The following is an 18,904-nucleotide window of genomic DNA, read 5'->3' on the forward strand; positions in this document are numbered from 1 at the left end:
CGCGTTTCAGTATTTTTGATGTTTAAATAAATGTACTATTGTTTAAATATTACTTTACTCTATCCCGCGTACTTGAAATATCGTTTAAATAATTGTAAAATTAGTGAAAGTATTAATTTATAAATTTTTGTGATTATAGGAGAGTCGCGATGTGCAGAGGTCGAAGTGCAAGAGAGAACTAGCTCGGAAACTGTCAAAGTTAAATGAAAGCGCATTTATGTTTATATTACACAAGGCCGACTACTCCGAAATTAAAATTTAGAAGTAACAAAATGAAATATTACAATTATTTTAAGTCCCGCGCGCGTTTCAATATTTTTAATGCTTAAATAAATGTACTATTGTTTAAATATTATTTTATACTATCCCGCGTACTTGAAATATCGTTTAAATAATTCTGAAATGAGGAAAAGTATTAATTTATAATATTTTACGTTTGGAAAGAGAAAATTTCGATCTTTACTAATTGGAATGCTAGAGGAAACTAATTCGGTACTCGTCAAATTTAATTGAAAGACTTTATATATTTATTTTATGTGAGGCCAAGAATTCCGAAGTGAGTTCGGATACTTCGAGTATTGAAATGTGAAATTGAAATCTTTTGAAGTTTCTGACGTTCACAATAATCTTTGCGGTATTGGAGACGAATTTTATTATTATTTCCATAGGAATCATTTGTCGAAAGAGTGATCGATTGAATTACTGTAGATTTTTCTTGTGATCATTATGAAATGTATTTTTTCGCGTTTAAAAATTTTTGGAAAATCTGTGTACCAGCTATTTCCACACATCAGTTATTTAGTCACACAATTATTTTTATTTATTATTGAGAAATGGCATTCTTTTGTCTTTCTTTTTAATAGTGTTTCAAACTTTGGCGGGTGGTGGCGTTGTTGTCCCGCTATTGGATATCAGCTGATCCATTCCATGTGACTTTATCATATATAACCTATATATCGGTGAAATAATCGAACGAGAGCGTGTCTTTATTCAGATATTTTTGTTGTTGTTATTTGTAAATAAAAGTTAAGAAAGATTGTAACAAAAGATAAATGTATTTTAGATAAAAAGAAAAGAAACAACAAGTATATCTCAGCTATGTTCGGTCGTATATTTACATCAAATTTTCGGAATATTTCGGTAGGTAATAAAACATGATTAATCACATATTACACATTATATTTGTATGTACAACGATTTGAAACAGAACGTTATATTTTCTCACAATTATCCTTAATTGAGATTGGTTTAGGTTACTTATATTTTAAACTTATACGAGCCAAACAACTTTTCCTATAGTAACCGTTTCAAACGAAAATGAGGAAGACGACTAAAACGAAAGTGTTTCAGTTACTGTCACGAGTGTGGAATGGACCAAATGGTGCGCTTGCAGGGAAGCAGGCAGAACAAAAAATGATTTCTTTGTTACGGAACAAGTTTCCTAAAGCTCGTCTTATAGAAGTAACAGACGTTTCTGGTAAATAATATATAAGGCATATGCTTTCTCTCTCCCTCTCTCTCTCTCTCTCTCTCTCGCTCGCTCTCATCTGTTGCACACAAATAAGTGAAATTGGATTAACAACGTTTCTTTTTTCCTTAGGTGGCTGCGGTGCTATGTTTGAAATAAATGTTATTGCGCCGGAATTCAAGGGTTTAAACACAGTTAAACAGCATCGAATTATAAACGAGGTAGGAATGGAGATTACGACGGTAAAATATTTAAATATAATCGTTTATTATATGTATCATATTTATTTGCAGGTACTTAAAGAAGAAATCAAAGATATGCATGGTATACGAATATACACGAGTATACCGGATACATAAATGGAAGTTATTCAAGTAGACTTTATTAATCTTAACCGGAAGATATTTATTGCCCTTATAGTTTCTCTCTTTCTAAATTATATAATATTTTTTAAACTTTACATGAACATGTATAATCGGTATAAATTAATATAATTTCTTTTTCAGAAAAGAAAAAAGAAAAAAAAAAATGCCAACATAATAATTTCTAACATATATTTGTATCATTTTCTTTCTTTTGGAATAGAATATGCGATCGTATTAATTTAAATGTAATATCTTTTTAAATTTCCCTCCTCCGCCAGATGGAGCAGTCAAACTCAAATAGGCATTAGGCGCGCTTATTTTATGGTAGTGTTAGCCATAACAGTTAACCTTCATGATTCTTCTATATGTTGTATATAAAACTCATTCGATATGAGCGTGTCCGGCAAAATTCTTCATAAAAAGATCGAATATTTAAGACCAGATCTGTCAACTAGCATAACACCTGACATTTTCGATAAAATATGCGATATTTCGACGGCGCAACCTTTTCTAGAATGGTTTTGCGATAATGTCAGTCGTGCTAATGTATTGTCCAAAGAAGAATTATATCTGTAAGATATCTTTTATTCGTCCATGTTTATGAATTATCTCATTACAATTTATATTTGAATTATTTAAATATTTTAAATTATTTTATAGAAAAAACAAATTACAACGTACGGAGGAATGGTTAAGTGGAAAAGAATTAGATGGAGCACTCGAAGAATTTACTCGTGATAATCCGGAATTGTTGAAATTGATTGATTTCGAAAATGAGGACATCGATGAAACGTTTTCTATATTTGAATCGTTAAAAGATCTTTACAAAATGGACGAAGACTATATAGAATTATTAAAAAATAATATATTGAATTTAAAGTAGGTATTTGTGTTTGTCTACCTAACCATAACCTATAAAACGTAATTTAACCTAGTCCAATAACAGAAAGTTATTTGTAGGGAATTGGAATTTACATTGGAAGATGAGATAGAACAAGAAGAGAATCATTTTGAAAAGGAACAAATTGAACTGCTTAAAGCATTTAACGATTGTAATGTTATTTTGGAAAAATTTGATGAACAAAATCGTAACTTCTTCAGAGAAACGGAACAGCTTCTTAATGTATATACAGATGCGATTGAAAATGTAAGTGATTTAATGTGATTTTATTTGATAAATCGTATAAAAAGCATATTTTGTTTATTCTCATAGAAAGGAATACCGATATTGTGGATACAAATGTCCATAGATTTATTTATCAAACAGATCAAGCTTTACAATGATTATTTAGATATTCTGATTAAGCGGCAATTCAGTTTGGATAATCGGGAGATCGAACAGCAACATGATTCGGATTTTGAGACATTTATGAATGACAGCAAAGAAAAGCAAATCTATAAACAGACGCAGGAATTGGCATCATGCAAATTAAAGTATTTTCCTTTTACCAGTACATGATCAATAATAAAATTGATATCAATTTAAATCTAATCGGTATATACACATTATTATAGGCTTACTAATTCGACGTTAAGAGAAGTCTATGCTAAAATGCACGAAGCCTCTTGCAGAGCTATGTTGGAATATGCCCAGTTCATATGGAACGATGGAAATCTAAAAATACCTGAGCAAACGCATTTACTGTGAGTGAATAAAATAAATTACATCACTAATGTATTCTATTCAATGTTATTCACTACTAGAGACGAGATTTTGGACCTGACGAGAAGAAGAAATTTTTTGGAAGAGAACATTACTCTTTTAAGAGAACGACAACTTACCGAAGTTATCGAACAATACGTAGAAACTGAAATAATCCATATTTTGCGACAAGCTACACGTGCAAGATTGAAGCGAAGAAAAATTCGATTCGGAAAACTAAAATCTCTTTTATCTTTTACACGTGAACACGGTCATGCACATTCAGATCTATTATGTATATTAATGGATATGCAGTTTCATTCGCTTAAAGAAATATCCGAGTTTATCGGTGACGCTCGTCATTACCTTGCTACAGAATATTCACTTTCTTCGACGCGCTGCGTAAGTAACATTTCTTTTAATTTAGATCGACAATAAGACAACTGAATAAAATTTTCTCATGCTTTACTAATATATCCAGGAAACTATGCAACAACAGCAGGAAGAATATGATGCACTTCAATCATCTGTTATCAATCAAAATATCTTCAATGAGTTATTTATATCAATGGTGTCGATCGACGACGTTTCGCCAGATGCATTAAATCATGCACTGGTCAAATATAATGATCTAATAGCAAATAATAAAGAGAAGAAGCAAGCTATACTCGATACTTATATGAACGACCAAATCAATAGAATATTGTTATTGTAAGTATTAAAAATATGAGGGAATGTGTGTGTGTGTATAATCCTACAGAATGTCGTTTCTACATCTTTAATGATTTATTAATAGTTTTTAATATCCTTTCGTTTAGGGAAAAGGAAATATCGAGTAGTTATGATAAAGAAATAAATAATGGGATTACAAGAAGCTTCATACCACTTTCGTACGATATGAATGTGCAATATGAGAATACATCCAATCAATTAGAAAACATTAAAACAAATTTAACGACAGTAAGAAATGTATTGAAGGAAAAAATGGTAATTATTATAATTATGTTAGAAGATTTTTATACGTAACATACATAATTACACAGTTTCTATTAAATTTTCAGAGATATAATAATCCTTTGAAAAGAGAAAAAGAAATTTTATGGCAAAGATTTTTGGCTGATCCAGATACATTAAAGAAACATTACGAAGAAACGAAGCGAATGGCAGATCGATCCCATTTTGGAAGGGATAGTTGAATAAAAGACAATAGGTATAATAAGTTGAGAAGATTCTCTTAACATTATAATTTTTATTACAATAAATAAATATATATATATATACATATACACACATTTGTTTAACAAACAATGGAAGGATCAAACATAAAGAAAAGCAATATAATAAAAATAGGAAACGTATAATGGATATTATAAAATATACCATTGATTCACATTTGTATTTGCTTTCTTCTTTTCTTAAAAAAAAAAAAAAAAAAAAAAAAAAAAAAAAAAAAAAAAAAAAGCAATAAATAAATAAAAAACCAATGAAATCCTTTAGCAGGAAACGTCGAAAGATCTAAAATGTTATCCCTTCTATTTTATCTCTCTTTTTCTCCTACATATACATGCACACACACACACACAACCACATATATAAATATGCAGATAAAAGACATCACCCATAGCTGGATGAAATTGTCTCTTTTATGTGTGAGATTGGTTAACGGTGACGCCAGAAGGCTCAACGTTTTTTCAGTATGAGTGGGGGATGTTGAGAAAGCATGGTGGGAGATGTTGAAACAGACTGGTGGGGATGTAAATAGAATGATGAGAGAGAGAGAGAGAGAGAGAGAGAGAAAGTAAAGTTACGTGGAACTGGGACGTGGCGAGAGAAGAGGGTATTATCGATTCGCCGGGGCTCGCGAGTTAACGGTTTGTTTACAAGACAGTGGAGGGGAATATATGCGCGCATGCGCTACGTGGCCAAAACAATAATAACATAGTAGTAAAGAAGGTTCATGGCTGATGGACGAACGTGTGTGATCATCGTCCCGTTCCACAAGTATATAACAAACGACAGAGTTTGATCTTCTTTGTGTGTTCTCCTGTGTTTCTCTTTCTCTCTCTCTTTCTCTCTTTCCCTCTCTCTCTCTCTCTCTCTCTCTCACTCTCTCTCTTTTTCTCTCTCTCTCTCTCTCTCTCTCTCTCAGTATATTACATTAACATTGTGTGTTGTTAAGATAAAAAAAGAGAAGCTTTGTGTTATCATTTCTTTACTGTGTGAATATATTCCAAAACATGATTTAATATATAGAAAGAGTATACGTCAGTAAGAGAATAGTTAGCGTTGAATCGATCCAAATAGTAGAGTAAACGTGACGGTAATAATAATAATAATAATAATAGAGAGAGTAATATTGATGATGATGATGATGATGGCGATGATGAAGCTGCAATGTTAGAAATAAAGGACAAGGCAGGATCAAACTCTGCTACTTTTCCCAAACAAAATATTTGAATGTATTTGAGAGGAAATGAAATATTATATAAAAGTAAATTGATATATGACATATACAGAAGGACAATATATACATGAAGCGTTACTACTTTCATATTAAGCTTTGTATTTCATTGATAATAACAACGTTTGTACGGTGAATGTACGAAGGAAAGAAATCAAGAAAGGAAAACTCATTAATTTTGAAAACAAGGAAAGATAGAAAAGAAGAAGAAAAAAAGCGAAAGAGGATAGAATAAATATCGAGCGTGTTTATCAAATGAATCACACTTTGCGGTGTCCAAACGTGCTTGAAGAAGGATAGTCCTCATCGTGATTAATGGTAGAGTGGTAATAGTGGTGGTGCTACTGCTGGTTCCTCTCTGCTGGTACTCTTCTGGTGGTGATGGTAATTGCGCGCGAGCGTTCGAGCGCATGGCAATCGAATCATTGACGTGTACTTCAAGCTCCGGCATAACAGAGCAACGTGATCTCTCTGTCGCGTGAACTCCTATTTGTGTTTCTTCTACGTTATATATATATATATATACACATACATACATATATATATATATGTATATGTATAAAAAATACATACAATAAGTGTGGATACGTACGTATGTAAAGAACGATAGAGGCCTTGTCACTTTTACGGTATATGGGCTAAAAAGTAAAGAGTACATTGATCGATCCAAGCCACGCAACAAGAGGAACGTTGTGTGTGTGTGTGTGTGTGCGCGCGTGTGCTATATATATATATATATATATATATATCTCTTTGTGTGCAAATAGTCAAGGAGGCGGCCGGTCTCTGTTGTAAACAAAGAATCGATCCGATCGTGAGAGAAGGCATATATATATATATACATATATACATATATGTATATGTATATAAGTATCAGTATCGACTAGTTTCTATCAAAGTCAATCTCTTTAAAGGATTGAAAGGGATTAGAAAAAATATTAGAAAAAGATTAATTACAAAGAGGATTTCGAAATCATCTTCCAGAATGCCAACTGCTCAAGATACGACGTACCTGATCGAAGTAATGCCAGGAGAAACAACTCAGGATTTTCTTTCTCGCGACGTTGATCTTCTCGTATCACAAATTAAGGAGAACTTACGACTAAGCGGATTGAAAGCTAAATCGAACGTAGTTCATAGAAATCGAGCTACTCCTTATCGGATACCATCCCATTCTTCTTGGGCCGATCCTAATGGTTGCGATATTTGTGCTGCACAAAATCGAACTGAAAAGTTGAACGGTGTTCAGCTTCAACAGGAACACGATCAACAACTTCATCATCAGCCTGAACTTAGGCAGCAGGTTCATTATCGTCAACAACAACAGCAACAATGTTGCCACCGATATAATCATCATCATCACCGACATCGTCATCGTCGTCATCATCATCATCATCATCATCATCATCATAATTGTTCCAATAACGATAGAGAAGATGATCCCTACGAATTTTTGCAAGAACTTTTACGAGAAGGTGGCTTGATCAAAGAAGCAGTTAAAAGATTACAAGCGAATATCGATGAATTGGAACGTTTGGAAAACGACCAACTCGAAGAGGATGAAGATGATGAAGAAGACGATGATGAAGAGGAGGAGGAGGAAGAAGACGTCTTGGAGGATGGGATGGTATTGAACGGTGCGAAGGAACGATCGAGGTTGTATCGGAGGAAACCTTATTTCTATGACTCCGAAGATGAACCATCGGTTTACGAGTCTGTGGACTTATGAAAGAGATAAAGAGACGATCAGAAGTGTAGAAGAAGAAGTAAAAGAGAGAATAATAATTATAATAACAACAACAACAATAATAATAATAATAACAATAATAATAATAATAATAATAATAATAATAATAATAATAATAATAATAATAATAAAGAATTAAGGTTAGATAAAAGGTTCGATTGTTTCAAACTAAATCATTCTGATTCAACATAGAAAAAGAAGGCGCCAAGGAATTTAATTTGTTTTCTTTTCCTTCTTAATTTATTCGTTTAAATGATGTTTTCACAAATGATTGAAGGAATCGTATCTAAAAATTGAAAATAAAATGAGTAACGGTTTTTTGGCGCTCTCCAAATATGATATATATACGTACGTACATGTTGTGTATGTATGTGTATTTGTGCGTGCGTGCGTACGTGTGTGTGTGTATGTAAACATGTTACAGACAGACATATTCTCCACCACGAATGGCCGTGTTTGTAAATACATTGCCGCCATTATTGCGTACACCCAATGACGGCATCGGAAAACGAAGATGATCTTCGGCAATGTTCGACTAAGATCGGCTAAGGACGCACAGGGGCGTATCGACGAGTCACGAGGTCTCTTACGTGCAACACAAACGTTAATGACGATATTTTCTAGGAGTGGGGGAGATTCTTGGAAAACCGTTGTGTTTCGACTAAGAGAGAGAGAGAGAGAGGAGGGGGGGCATAAGGACAAACGAAGATAAAAAAGGAAGAATTATTCTTCTCTCCATGGTCCTTTTTTTCTTCGTTATTCTAACATACACAATTCGCAACGTTTTTATTTTTGTGTTGCCGGACATAACGCAGTAAAATTAAAATTCGATCGTAAGACATTTTTTTTATGCAATCATTCGATCTTTTTTTTTTCTTTCTTTTTTGATTCGTACTTCATTGATGAAACTTGAATTAAAATGAATATCATTAGAAGTGTTATAGAGTCAATACGTCATTTGAAACAATTATGAACGTCCCTCCTCTCTGTTATAACTTCTTTTAATAAATGAACGTTACGTTAATAAACTCGACATACATATACATAAATTCAATTGATCGATTTAACGACGAAGAAGAAAACGTATGTTTTTTATTTTTTACTTGTCACAATTCGTCAAGTGAAAACTAAAAAAGAATATTTTGTTTTTCGAAAGGAATTCGAATGATACTTAAAATATCATTGAATTAATATGAAGTTGAGTATCTCCTTTGATACGTATATATCGTTAACCACACACAACGACACATACGCACCTGCACACACACACACACACACACATATATATACATACATATATGTAGGAACAAGAAATGAGTATCATATTGTGGAAATATGTAACGTTATAAAAGTGTGTATCAAATGAATATAATTTAAGTAACGAAGTGCATCGATAAATGAGATATATATATATATATATATATATATATATGTATGTATGTATGTATATATATATATTCTCATCGGCTACCTCCAGCGCATTTCAATACACTAAAATAATTAATTGCATCCTTCCTAGTAGAAATAGATAGAATAATATGCTATAGGGAAGAAAGAAAATTAAAATTAAAATTACGATTGCAAAATCCCTCGGCATCCCCCCTCCAAAAAAAAAGAAAAAGAAAGAAGAAAAAATGTTGAAAAGCACGAACTTCGGTCAAAAAACTCTCTGGTGAATCTTTTCTTTTTTTATTTTTTCTTTTTCTTTTTTCAAAACGAGAAATGCATACTCTTACGAACAAAAGAAGAGAATACGATCGTATTATTATCAGTCATCATTTTAAATCGATTATAAGATCTCTAAGTTGATTTTTATTTCATTAAGATTATCTTTTTTTCTTTTTTTTGAGAAAGAGAAGCGATCATGCAACATTTATTACCGAAGCCGTTGCATTTCTTCTAGAGTATTATGCGTGATTAAGCTCGATTGTGTGAAGGGATATTTGGAAAAATATAATTAAATTAATTAATAAATCAATCAAGAAGGAGAAAAGGAAGAAGAGTGAAAATCAAGAAAATACGATTATATTTTGCTATGCATGTTTTAGTGCATAGTTATTTACTTCTCTGCTATGAATTTTTTTTTATAGGTTAGAATACGACGCAATCAGTTCGTAATAGGGCAAATCCCATAGTGCGGAATGATTCATATCTCATGTTAAAGGAAATTGTTGAACAGGAAACAGTTCTATATGAAAACCGATACAATATAATCGATATTTATAGCTGTATCTCTCTTCAATGTGAATGTAGAAACGTGTGGTTGTGCGTATAAGGTGCTTGCGAGGCACTAATGAAAGAATATATGAGTTTTATTTGATGAAATCGCCTTAGTTAGGTTATTAAAGGAAATTAATATGTTAAATACTTTTGCGTAGTTGTGTGTTGGTGATCAAACAGAAAGAGAAAAAAAAAGAATGTGAGGATGCGTGTGTGTGTGTGTGTGTGTGTGTGTGAATTAAGTTTATAAATTTATTTTTGTTTTGTCTTATTTTTTTCTTTTTCTAAACGATAGTATTTATGCTCCCACTTTCTTTCTTTCTTCTTTTTTTTTTTTTTCTTTTTTTTTTGTTCAAGTTCGTCGTTAAGAGAATGAATACATGAATAAAATGATAAATCGTCTTGTACGATCATCGGGTTCTTTTGTCTCCGATTCAAAACAATAAATAAAAAGAGAGTAAAGACGAAAAAAAGAAATATTTATTATTTGTGTTGTGTTATATGTATGTATCTTTTCATTTTGCATTCGGCATATAATATGAATTTGAATCATTCATCGATTAGTAACAGCTTAGTAGCAGTAGAATAGATAGTATAAAACTCGAGTTGAAATGTGTGTGATATCTGATTAACCTCTATATTGTTGCACGACGTCAACTGTGAAAACTTTCGAAAGCAGTGTTAATTTTGATTGCATAGCACGGTATAAATATCATATGACTCTACTGTATTTGTCATTCTGCTCGCTCAGCTAATTTATTATCGGAAGTTTCTTTTTTATTTTTTTATTTTTTTTCTTTTTTTTTTTCTCATCATGACTTCTTTCCGAACAAAGTTTATCGTTTTAGATTTCATATATCAGCTATTTTTTCTTTTCAGTTTTTTTTGTTTTTGTTTTTTTAAAGTATTCGTTTTTAACAAATATCATTAATTGATTAAAATGTCTCGCCTACTATACGTTCACGAAGTAAACAAGAGGAATTTTAATGACAACTTTTGACCTTGGCTGCATATTGACACAGATTTCAACGTGAGATAATGATAATGAACATAGATGTGTGACCTAGTTGCATATATATATATATATATATATATATATATATATATATACATACATACGATCTCAACTCTATACATACGTACATCGTCAGTATAAATATTGTGATCGATAACATTGTAAACAATAAGAAGTAATTATTGCGAAATTTAATTCGATTAAATCATTGAACTTTGGTATCAAAAAGTGTAATTTCGAGTGTCATTGATGAGCGTAACTTATGATAACATAAAGCGCACACATTTAAGCATTCGAAATTTCAAAGATATTGTTAATAATATTTTTGACATGACTTTACATTCAATTGTTTTTTTGAGTGGAACAATTTACGTGAAAGATTAATAAATTATTATCGTATTATTTTTATTTCTGAGGTAAGAGAATGACGAACGACCAATAGGTAACGTCGAACGTAGACAGCTGGATACTGATTGGTCGTTGAAAATATGTTTAGTCGGTTCAACCAATAAGCGTCGATGTGACGTAAGGTAAGTAACGATAACATATGAATATACGACTTATTTTCGATTGTCCTATTATAATTCTTATCAATAAATTATTTCTCGACATAAAACCTTGGTAAATGAGATTAAGTAAGAAATAAATACAAAGCAACGGGTTATTATACTTGTTGTATATTACTGGATAGAAAGCAAGATGGCCGAATGTGATTCTACGGTCACGTATGTATACGTACCATTGTTACGTTTCTTCATATTTTTCTATATCATTTAATTTAATTTATAAAGAAAATAAATTTCTATTGAAATTAATATTTCATTTTTCTTTGCAAAGGTATTATCAAAATGTATGATCACAAATAAAACGATACGATCGGACGATCGAATAAATCGCAATTAAGAAGCATATATATTTGTGTTGTGTGTGCGTGCGAATATGTATATTTTAAAATATTTTGGTTATTTTTTTTTATTCCTCTTTCCATGATTATATCCTTTTTATAATAATACGTGAATAATTGTCTACGATAATTTTTCATAGAAAATTTATATATATATATATATATATAAATTAATGGCTGACGTAGTTCGTAGATAAAGTTAATAATTTATTTCATTGGTCGGAGAAGAATTGCAGTAGTATTAGGTTTGGATCTTTTAATAATGTAAAATATTCATAATATATTTGTTGACAAACAATTTTAACCTACTATCGACTTCTGTAAACGTAAATATAAAAGTATAGTTACGTGAAGTAACAGCACGGGCATAATAGCATTGTAAACGTTGATGTTGCGGATCTACTTTCTTTTTAGAAAGTATCGTTGCAAAAAAATAATATATGGTATCTCATTCTCACGGCTCGAAATTATTCGGAACGTATTCATCGTCAATTTGTTCCGTTCGATTGTTCAAGTATTAAAGTTTATGACTAATGTATTTTCTTTTTTTTTTTTTTTTTTTTATTAAATAAATAATAATAATAATAATAATAATGTTTTCCTTTTAATTCCAACAAATATTTTTATTTTTCAGATCCAACATGGAATCTTATTTTACACGTGGCGAACATACTCTTAAAGTACCTATATCCCTTTTTCGAGAAAATCGTGAAAGACTTCTAGCTCGTTTAAAAAGAAATACCAATCTTCCAGCTGCTAATACTTTTGTTATTCTTCAAGGAGGGATCGAAATCTCTTTCAACGATACGGACATCAACTGGCCTTTTAGGCAGGTAGGTTTCCCTATTTATATAAGTCCCGGACTAAACGGAGAATGTGACGAAATCGATTTATTTTTAGAAATGATTTTTCTATTTATATTATGAAACTTTATTATGTATTACTAATACTTATTGTTAGTATTATGTAATAATACTTTAACAGGTCTTATGCATAGAAAAAAAAAAAAACAAAAACAAAAAAAAAAAAACAAAAAGGATTAGCCTAAAAAACCTTGAAAATTAGTAACTGATCTTGAAAAATGGTTGGGAACTTTTGGCCCACCATCTATATAGACACAGACTTATTCAAAAGTCTTATTATGTATATGTGCGTGTCATGTGGTATATATACTAAAAGTACATTGACCTATTATGGCCTTTACATCTTATTTCGAATTCTATCATTTACCAATTCAGAAAGCTGATTAAAATAGCATCTAATGAGATTCGTATTTATATTTGTTAAGTTTAACTCTTAATATATTTTAAACGTTCAAATTTTAATTTCATAAAACTCTCGAACACGATAGATAAGCAAGTCCTGCTTGTCTTGCTTGCGTATGCCTGCTATTTCCGTTAAACACTCTTTCAAAACAAAGAAAGATATATATGTACCTGTATATCTCTTATTTTTACATTTATGTATATATGTATATCGATTTTAAATGTATCTAGTTTTTTTTTTAGAATTGAATTTAATTCAGTTTTTTAATGTATTATATTTATAAATTCATGTATATATAATGAATTAAAAAAATAAATACTTTTTTGGGATAACCTAAAGATAAAGGTTATTTTTAGAAATAATTCAGCAATTAAAATATAATTGTTATTAATATTAATAAAATTGAATTTCATTTTTAGAAAAGTGTTATTATATTATTCTAATTGACTTTTGTTTTTAATTTTCTTTTTCCATAGGAATCTTTTTTTCAATGGTGTTTTGGTGTTGAGGAACCTGGATGCTATGGAGCTCTTGATTTATCTTTAGAAAAATCAATTTTATTTGTACCAAGATTACCCGCAGAATATGCTATCTGGGAGGGAAAGTTACATACACTGGAAGATTTTAAAAAACGTTATGGCGTTGATGAGACTTATTATACTGATGAAATAGGGAGAATATTGAAAGGCAAAAGTGCATCTCTTTTATTAACTTTGGTAAGGATTATTTAATATATAATGAAAAAATTTGTGAAATTCTATTTGATTTTGTATTCTTTTTTCTTTTTTTTTTCTTTTTCTTTCTTTTTTTTTTTTTGTTGAATTATGTAAGAGAAATTTTATTTTTGGAAATGTTATATGATCTTTTTCTTTTTTATTTCAGAGTGGTAAAAATAGCGACAGTGGATTGTACGCTCAAGAAGCCGTCTTCGATGGAATAGGACAGTAAGCGGATTTAATTTTATTTTTATTTATTTATTTATTTATTTATTAAATAAGGGAAAGCGTTTAAAGAAGTTTTCATTGATCGTATGTTTTTATTCTTTATTTGATAGATTTCAAGTTGATAATAATACGCTATATCCGGAAATATGCGAATGGTAAGTTAAATTAATATATTTTTATTGTATAATTTTTATTTTATCGGAATTTGATTGACCGTCCAATCATAAACGTTCTCCCTCCGGAGAAGTTTTCTATTGGTGCTTTCATCTTTCGAGAAAATTGAAAGTCAATATGGCGTCAATGTATTTCGACGTGTATTTGTGTTTTAATATTTAGTATCTCTCATTAATTTTCGATACGTTTTTCTTACAATTAGAGATATTAATCAAATCTAATTATATTTTAAAAGTATTTTTGAAGACAAACGAATTGTTGTCTTTAATATAACACATTTTACAATGCATGGGAAAACATTTGTACGTTTTGGTCAATAGAAAATATTATGGTTCGTAAACGTCATTGTAAGTACGCAGAAAAATAAAGAGAAATGAAATATTTTAATAGAAATTTATTATAATTAATATATGCTTCGTTTAGATGATAATATCGTGTCAGGCATGTGGAAAATTTCTTTTCCGCTCGTTTTTACATACAAAAGAATTCGCTTCAAAATTAAGGTTAGAATCCAACAGAGGAGATTATAGGAGCTCGAAAGCTCTCGCTCGGACTACTATTTTCTTGGAAGAAGGAATGTATATACAAGAACTCCCCTTGATCGTGAAAAAGATCAACGACATTGGACTTGTATGTAACGTTAAAGGTAAGGACGATGAGACTCCTCTCGATTCTCGGTTCTTGGATGCATTTAAGAAAAAGGAACAACTTGGAGTTATATCCAAAGGGAATCGTAAGCAAGCGCCGGAGAAGATAGATATCGAAACCAAAATTGCAAAACAGAGGATAGACATAGAAACCGATGAAGGAACTGCTATACTTTTTTCTTCCGATTTAGAATGTCTTAAACATACGAATATAGAGGAAATTTTAGAGGGATTGAATTCTTCTTATTCCACTAAAGGAATATATTCTTTATTAGAGAACAAAATTGCGGATGAAATTAATTGTAGAATAGCCCTTCAAGGTTTAAGAAAGATCATTGAAATGGAGAATGTTCAACGAAGATACAAAAATGCAAAGCTATTAAGACAAGAGCAATTGGTTGTAAATACTATCAACAGAGATGCTGTTTTGAAACAACTCGTTAAGATGATTGTCAGAAGTCAAGACAGTCAAATGATAATAGAAGGCCTTTGTGCATTGAAGAAAGACAAGTTTAGTCCAGCTAGAAATATCTATCGTGATTGTTTATCCGACGAAGCATTAATTAGAGCATCGGATGGCGACTTTACTTTGTCACAATTAATAGATGTTGTAAAAGTTTTGTCTTCTTATAAAGATTCTAGATACCAAGAATTTATTGACATGTTGTGGGTGGGTATAGCGAATAGAGAGGAAGAAATTAATGCGGATTTATTAGTACCATTATTTAAACTTATGTATTTGTTTAATCAAAGTAAGAACATGGTGAGAATTATCTTAGAGAGAAAGCTTTCTGAACATTGGCTGAGATTAACGGGTTCTCAGATAGGAGAAATATTAAATTGTTATCACCGTGATGTATTATCATCAGGATGTTTAATGAGTGCCAGTAAGTGGGCTTCTATGAGTATGAATACCTCTAAAGAGAAAGACCTTATTGATTTTATTCAAAGTTTGTATGCAAAGAAATATATCGATGATAGAATAGAATTAACGTTGGAGGAATATATGAAAGCTAAAGGTATTCATATTAAAGATCCACGATTAATAGCTACTATTATGAATTATTGCGGAACTATGAGAGTCAGGAACGTCCATATTATTTCTATTTGTGGAGAATATTTTATAAAATATGGAAAGGAGTTGCCCGCATCCTTATTGGCACCAATTCTTATGCCCTTTGGTTTATTAGACATACGGCCACCGCATAGTACATTGTTTTGGGAAGTATTCGAAGAAGTATTATTTGAAAAATGTTTAGATTTGAAACCAAACGAGATTTTAGATATTTTACTTTCTTGTATCCATTTAGAAAAATATCCTTTAAGCTTCTGGGAAACGGTAGTTAAATCGCATTCTCTAGATATGATTTACAAAAAGAGAAATACCATCTTTAACAAGGATTTGTTATACAAACTAATATTATTTGATGCTTCAATGTATATAGAATGCGAACATTATCGTAATTTTCGCGTTAATTCGAATAATATAGCAAAATCATTGTTCGTGGACGTACGTTTAAGAAGAATAATTAATCAAATATATAAACCATTGGAGTCTGTAGTAGGTAAAGAAAAGAAATTAAGTAAAAATGTTCTTTTAAGCAAATTACCATTCATTAATTTTTATGTACTCGATATACTGGTACATTCATTGTCCGTGTCAACAGAAATTTTCAACTTGAAAAATAATAGAAATTTAAACACTGTCATTTTAATCCATTTGCCAGAACATTATTGTCGAAATACAAAGCACTTGATAGGCCCACAAGTAACAAGAAAAAGGCAGATAAGAAAGTTGGGTTTTCGCGTAGTATGTTTAGATTACATGACATTAGAAAAATTGTTCGATCAACCAGAGGAATTATCCAATTATTTGATAAAAAATTTCGAAGCAGCCGAGGACGCGTTATAAAACATTAATGGTCGGTCTTTATAGAATTGATATTTTATATGAAAATGTAGATCTCTGAGTTTTTTGTACAGGGAATAAAAGTTATGAGAAAAAGATTGCATGTATTACGTTATGTATTATTAATGATAAAGTTACGTTTAATTTTATCTCCATTTCGTTTTATTTTTTTATTTTTTATGTATAGTCGAGTAATAAAATCCGCCAAGGAAATTGATGTATTGAGATATGTGGTGAAGATAAGCTCAGAAGCCCATAAAGCTGTAATGCGTATGGTGAGGCCGGGTCTCGCAGAGTTCCAAGCTGAAGCGGCTTTTATGAATTACGTATATTCGATTGGAGGTTGCAGACACGTTTCTTATACTTGCATTTGTGGATCAGGATATAGTGCATCTGTTTTGCATTATGGACATGCTGGAGCACCTAACAGTAAAATCATACAAGACGGTGATATGTGGTAAGAAAATTTCAGAGATAGTCATCCTTCTGTACATGCTTTTTATTCTATATAGAATACAATATCCGTATGTACGATATATGTGTGTGTGCGTGTGTATATATATATATATATATATATATATATATATATATATATATATATATATATATATATATTTTACACAGTTTATTCGATATGGGTGGGAATTACTGTGGATATGCAGCAGACATAACATGTAGTTTCCCAGCGAATGGAAAATTCACGAACGATCAAAAGTTCATTTACAACGCTGTGCTGAACGCAAGAGATGCAGTTATAGAAGCAGCAAAGCCTGGCGTATCTTGGACAGATATGCATCTTTTAGCTAACAAGAGAATGTTAGCTTCGTTAAAAGAAGGTGGACTGTTGATCGGAGATGTGAACGAGATGATTGAATCTGGCTTGAACGAAATCTTTCAACCTCATGGTCTTGGACATCTTATGGGTTTGGATGTTCATGATGTTGGTGGCTATCTTCCAGGACATCCGGAACGTTCAACATCAGCGGGCATAAGAAAGTTAAGAACAGCTCGTACATTACATGCCGGCATGGTATTAACGATAGAACCAGGATGTTATTTCATCGATTGTGTAAGTTAAAGGCTGATCACTTTTATTGAAGTTTCCAATGGTGATCACTTATCGTTTCAATGATCATTCAACGATAGTTACTTGACGCTGCATTAACTGATCCAAAACAATCTCGATTTATCGTAAGAGAACAATTGGAAAGATTTCGTGGTTGGGGTGGTATTAGAATTGAGGATGACGTTTTAATTACTGAGACAGGAGTTGAAAATTTAACGCAAGTTCCTAGAACGTGAGTATAATACTACATGTGAAAAAAATAAAATCATAATTTTTATTTCTAAGCATAACAAAAAATAATAATTATTCTATTTTATTTAATCGTAGGATTGAGGAAATAGAAAGTTGGATGGATGTTGGACGAAGCGATTTAAAATTACCCCAAGAAAAATAACTCTGATACATTCTTTTACCAAACTTTGATATATTCTATAAGAAATATTATTTACATATATAAATATATGTACATATATGTTTTTAATGTATACATATAAAAGAAAAAGGAGATGGCATATTTCTAAAAGAAATTTAATCTATTCGACGATACATCTTCATGTCGTGAAAAATGCAGAATGTGTATTTGTATTTAATCATTTTTATCACGTCATGAAATCGATAAAAACCATTACTGTTTTATATCATCGATGTTACATCTATATATACATATATATATATGTATCGTTAACTTTTTACATTATTTACAAATAAATCAAAATCTATTCGTTATCATTAATGAAGTTTTATAACATTCTCTTTTGAATGGTTTTTTTTTTTTTGTTGATGATGCAATTGTGTATAAGAAAAAAAGTGATGAGAAGAGATGATGGATAGTTGGAGACTAGTTTGGAAATTATATCGAGCAGAGTATATGTAGTATATTTGTCGTTTCGCAGTTTCTCTCTCTCTCTCTCTCTCTCTCTCTCTCTCTCTCTCTCTCTCTCTCTAAGCTAGACGCTTGAGCAGCGCAGTCATTATCGCGCGTGCGAGGTTAGCAGTTCGCAGTCGCGTCACAGCGCCGGTGTAGACGCGTCGTTCGCGGATAGATCATTCCGACGGAGAGAGAGAGAGAGAGAGAG

At 31.1% G+C, this 18,904-nt stretch overlaps 4 protein-coding genes across 9 annotated transcripts; all 4 read left to right on the forward strand.

Moving 5' to 3' along the window:
* The first annotated feature begins 1,317 nt into the window (after positions 1-1,317).
* LOC124956072 (bolA-like protein 3) lies at positions 1,318-1,827 on the forward strand. The gene is made up of 3 exons (XM_047511442.1): positions 1,318-1,477; positions 1,601-1,710; positions 1,762-1,827. Exons 1-3 carry the CDS (start codon positions 1,318-1,320, stop codon positions 1,825-1,827), a joined length of 336 nt encoding a protein of 111 aa, XP_047367398.1.
* Positions 1,449-4,763, forward strand: LOC124956140 (HAUS augmin-like complex subunit 3). The gene is made up of 11 exons (XM_047511577.1): positions 1,449-1,477; positions 1,601-1,689; positions 2,112-2,405; positions 2,494-2,712; positions 2,794-2,980; positions 3,047-3,267; positions 3,349-3,477; positions 3,538-3,877; positions 3,957-4,186; positions 4,294-4,462; positions 4,537-4,763. The coding sequence occupies exons 3-11, from the start codon at positions 2,224-2,226 to the stop codon at positions 4,669-4,671; spliced, it is 1,812 nt and encodes a 603-aa protein (XP_047367533.1). The 5' UTR covers positions 1,449-1,477; positions 1,601-1,689; positions 2,112-2,223; the 3' UTR covers positions 4,672-4,763.
* A 521-nt stretch (positions 4,764-5,284) lies between these two features.
* LOC124956138 (xaa-Pro dipeptidase) lies at positions 5,285-18,561 on the forward strand. 6 transcript variants are annotated; one of them, XM_047511574.1, is made up of 9 exons: positions 5,285-5,476; positions 12,457-12,655; positions 13,565-13,804; positions 13,971-14,032; positions 14,143-14,187; positions 16,950-17,219; positions 17,387-17,831; positions 17,909-18,060; positions 18,156-18,561. In XM_047511574.1, the coding sequence occupies exons 1-9, from the start codon at positions 5,433-5,435 to the stop codon at positions 18,220-18,222; spliced, it is 1,524 nt and encodes a 507-aa protein (XP_047367530.1). In that variant the 5' UTR covers positions 5,285-5,432; the 3' UTR covers positions 18,223-18,561. The 6 variants fall into 6 exon arrangements, with proteins under 6 accessions (XP_047367530.1, XP_047367531.1, XP_047367528.1 ...); XM_047511575.1 differs by lacking the exon at positions 5,285-5,476 and adding an exon at positions 11,485-11,643; XM_047511572.1 differs by lacking the exon at positions 5,285-5,476 and adding an exon at positions 11,628-11,755.
* LOC124956142 (lateral signaling target protein 2 homolog) lies at positions 5,471-11,019 on the forward strand. Its single transcript, XM_047511582.1, has one exon. The coding sequence runs from the start codon at positions 6,922-6,924 to the stop codon at positions 7,663-7,665; it is 744 nt and encodes a 247-aa protein (XP_047367538.1). The 5' UTR covers positions 5,471-6,921; the 3' UTR covers positions 7,666-11,019.
* Positions 18,562-18,904: the final 343 nt, after the last annotated feature.

The sequence above is a fragment of the Vespa velutina genome, chromosome 20, assembly GCF_912470025.1.
Source record: "Vespa velutina chromosome 20, iVesVel2.1, whole genome shotgun sequence".
Lineage (NCBI taxonomy): Eukaryota > Metazoa > Arthropoda > Insecta > Hymenoptera > Vespidae > Vespa > Vespa velutina.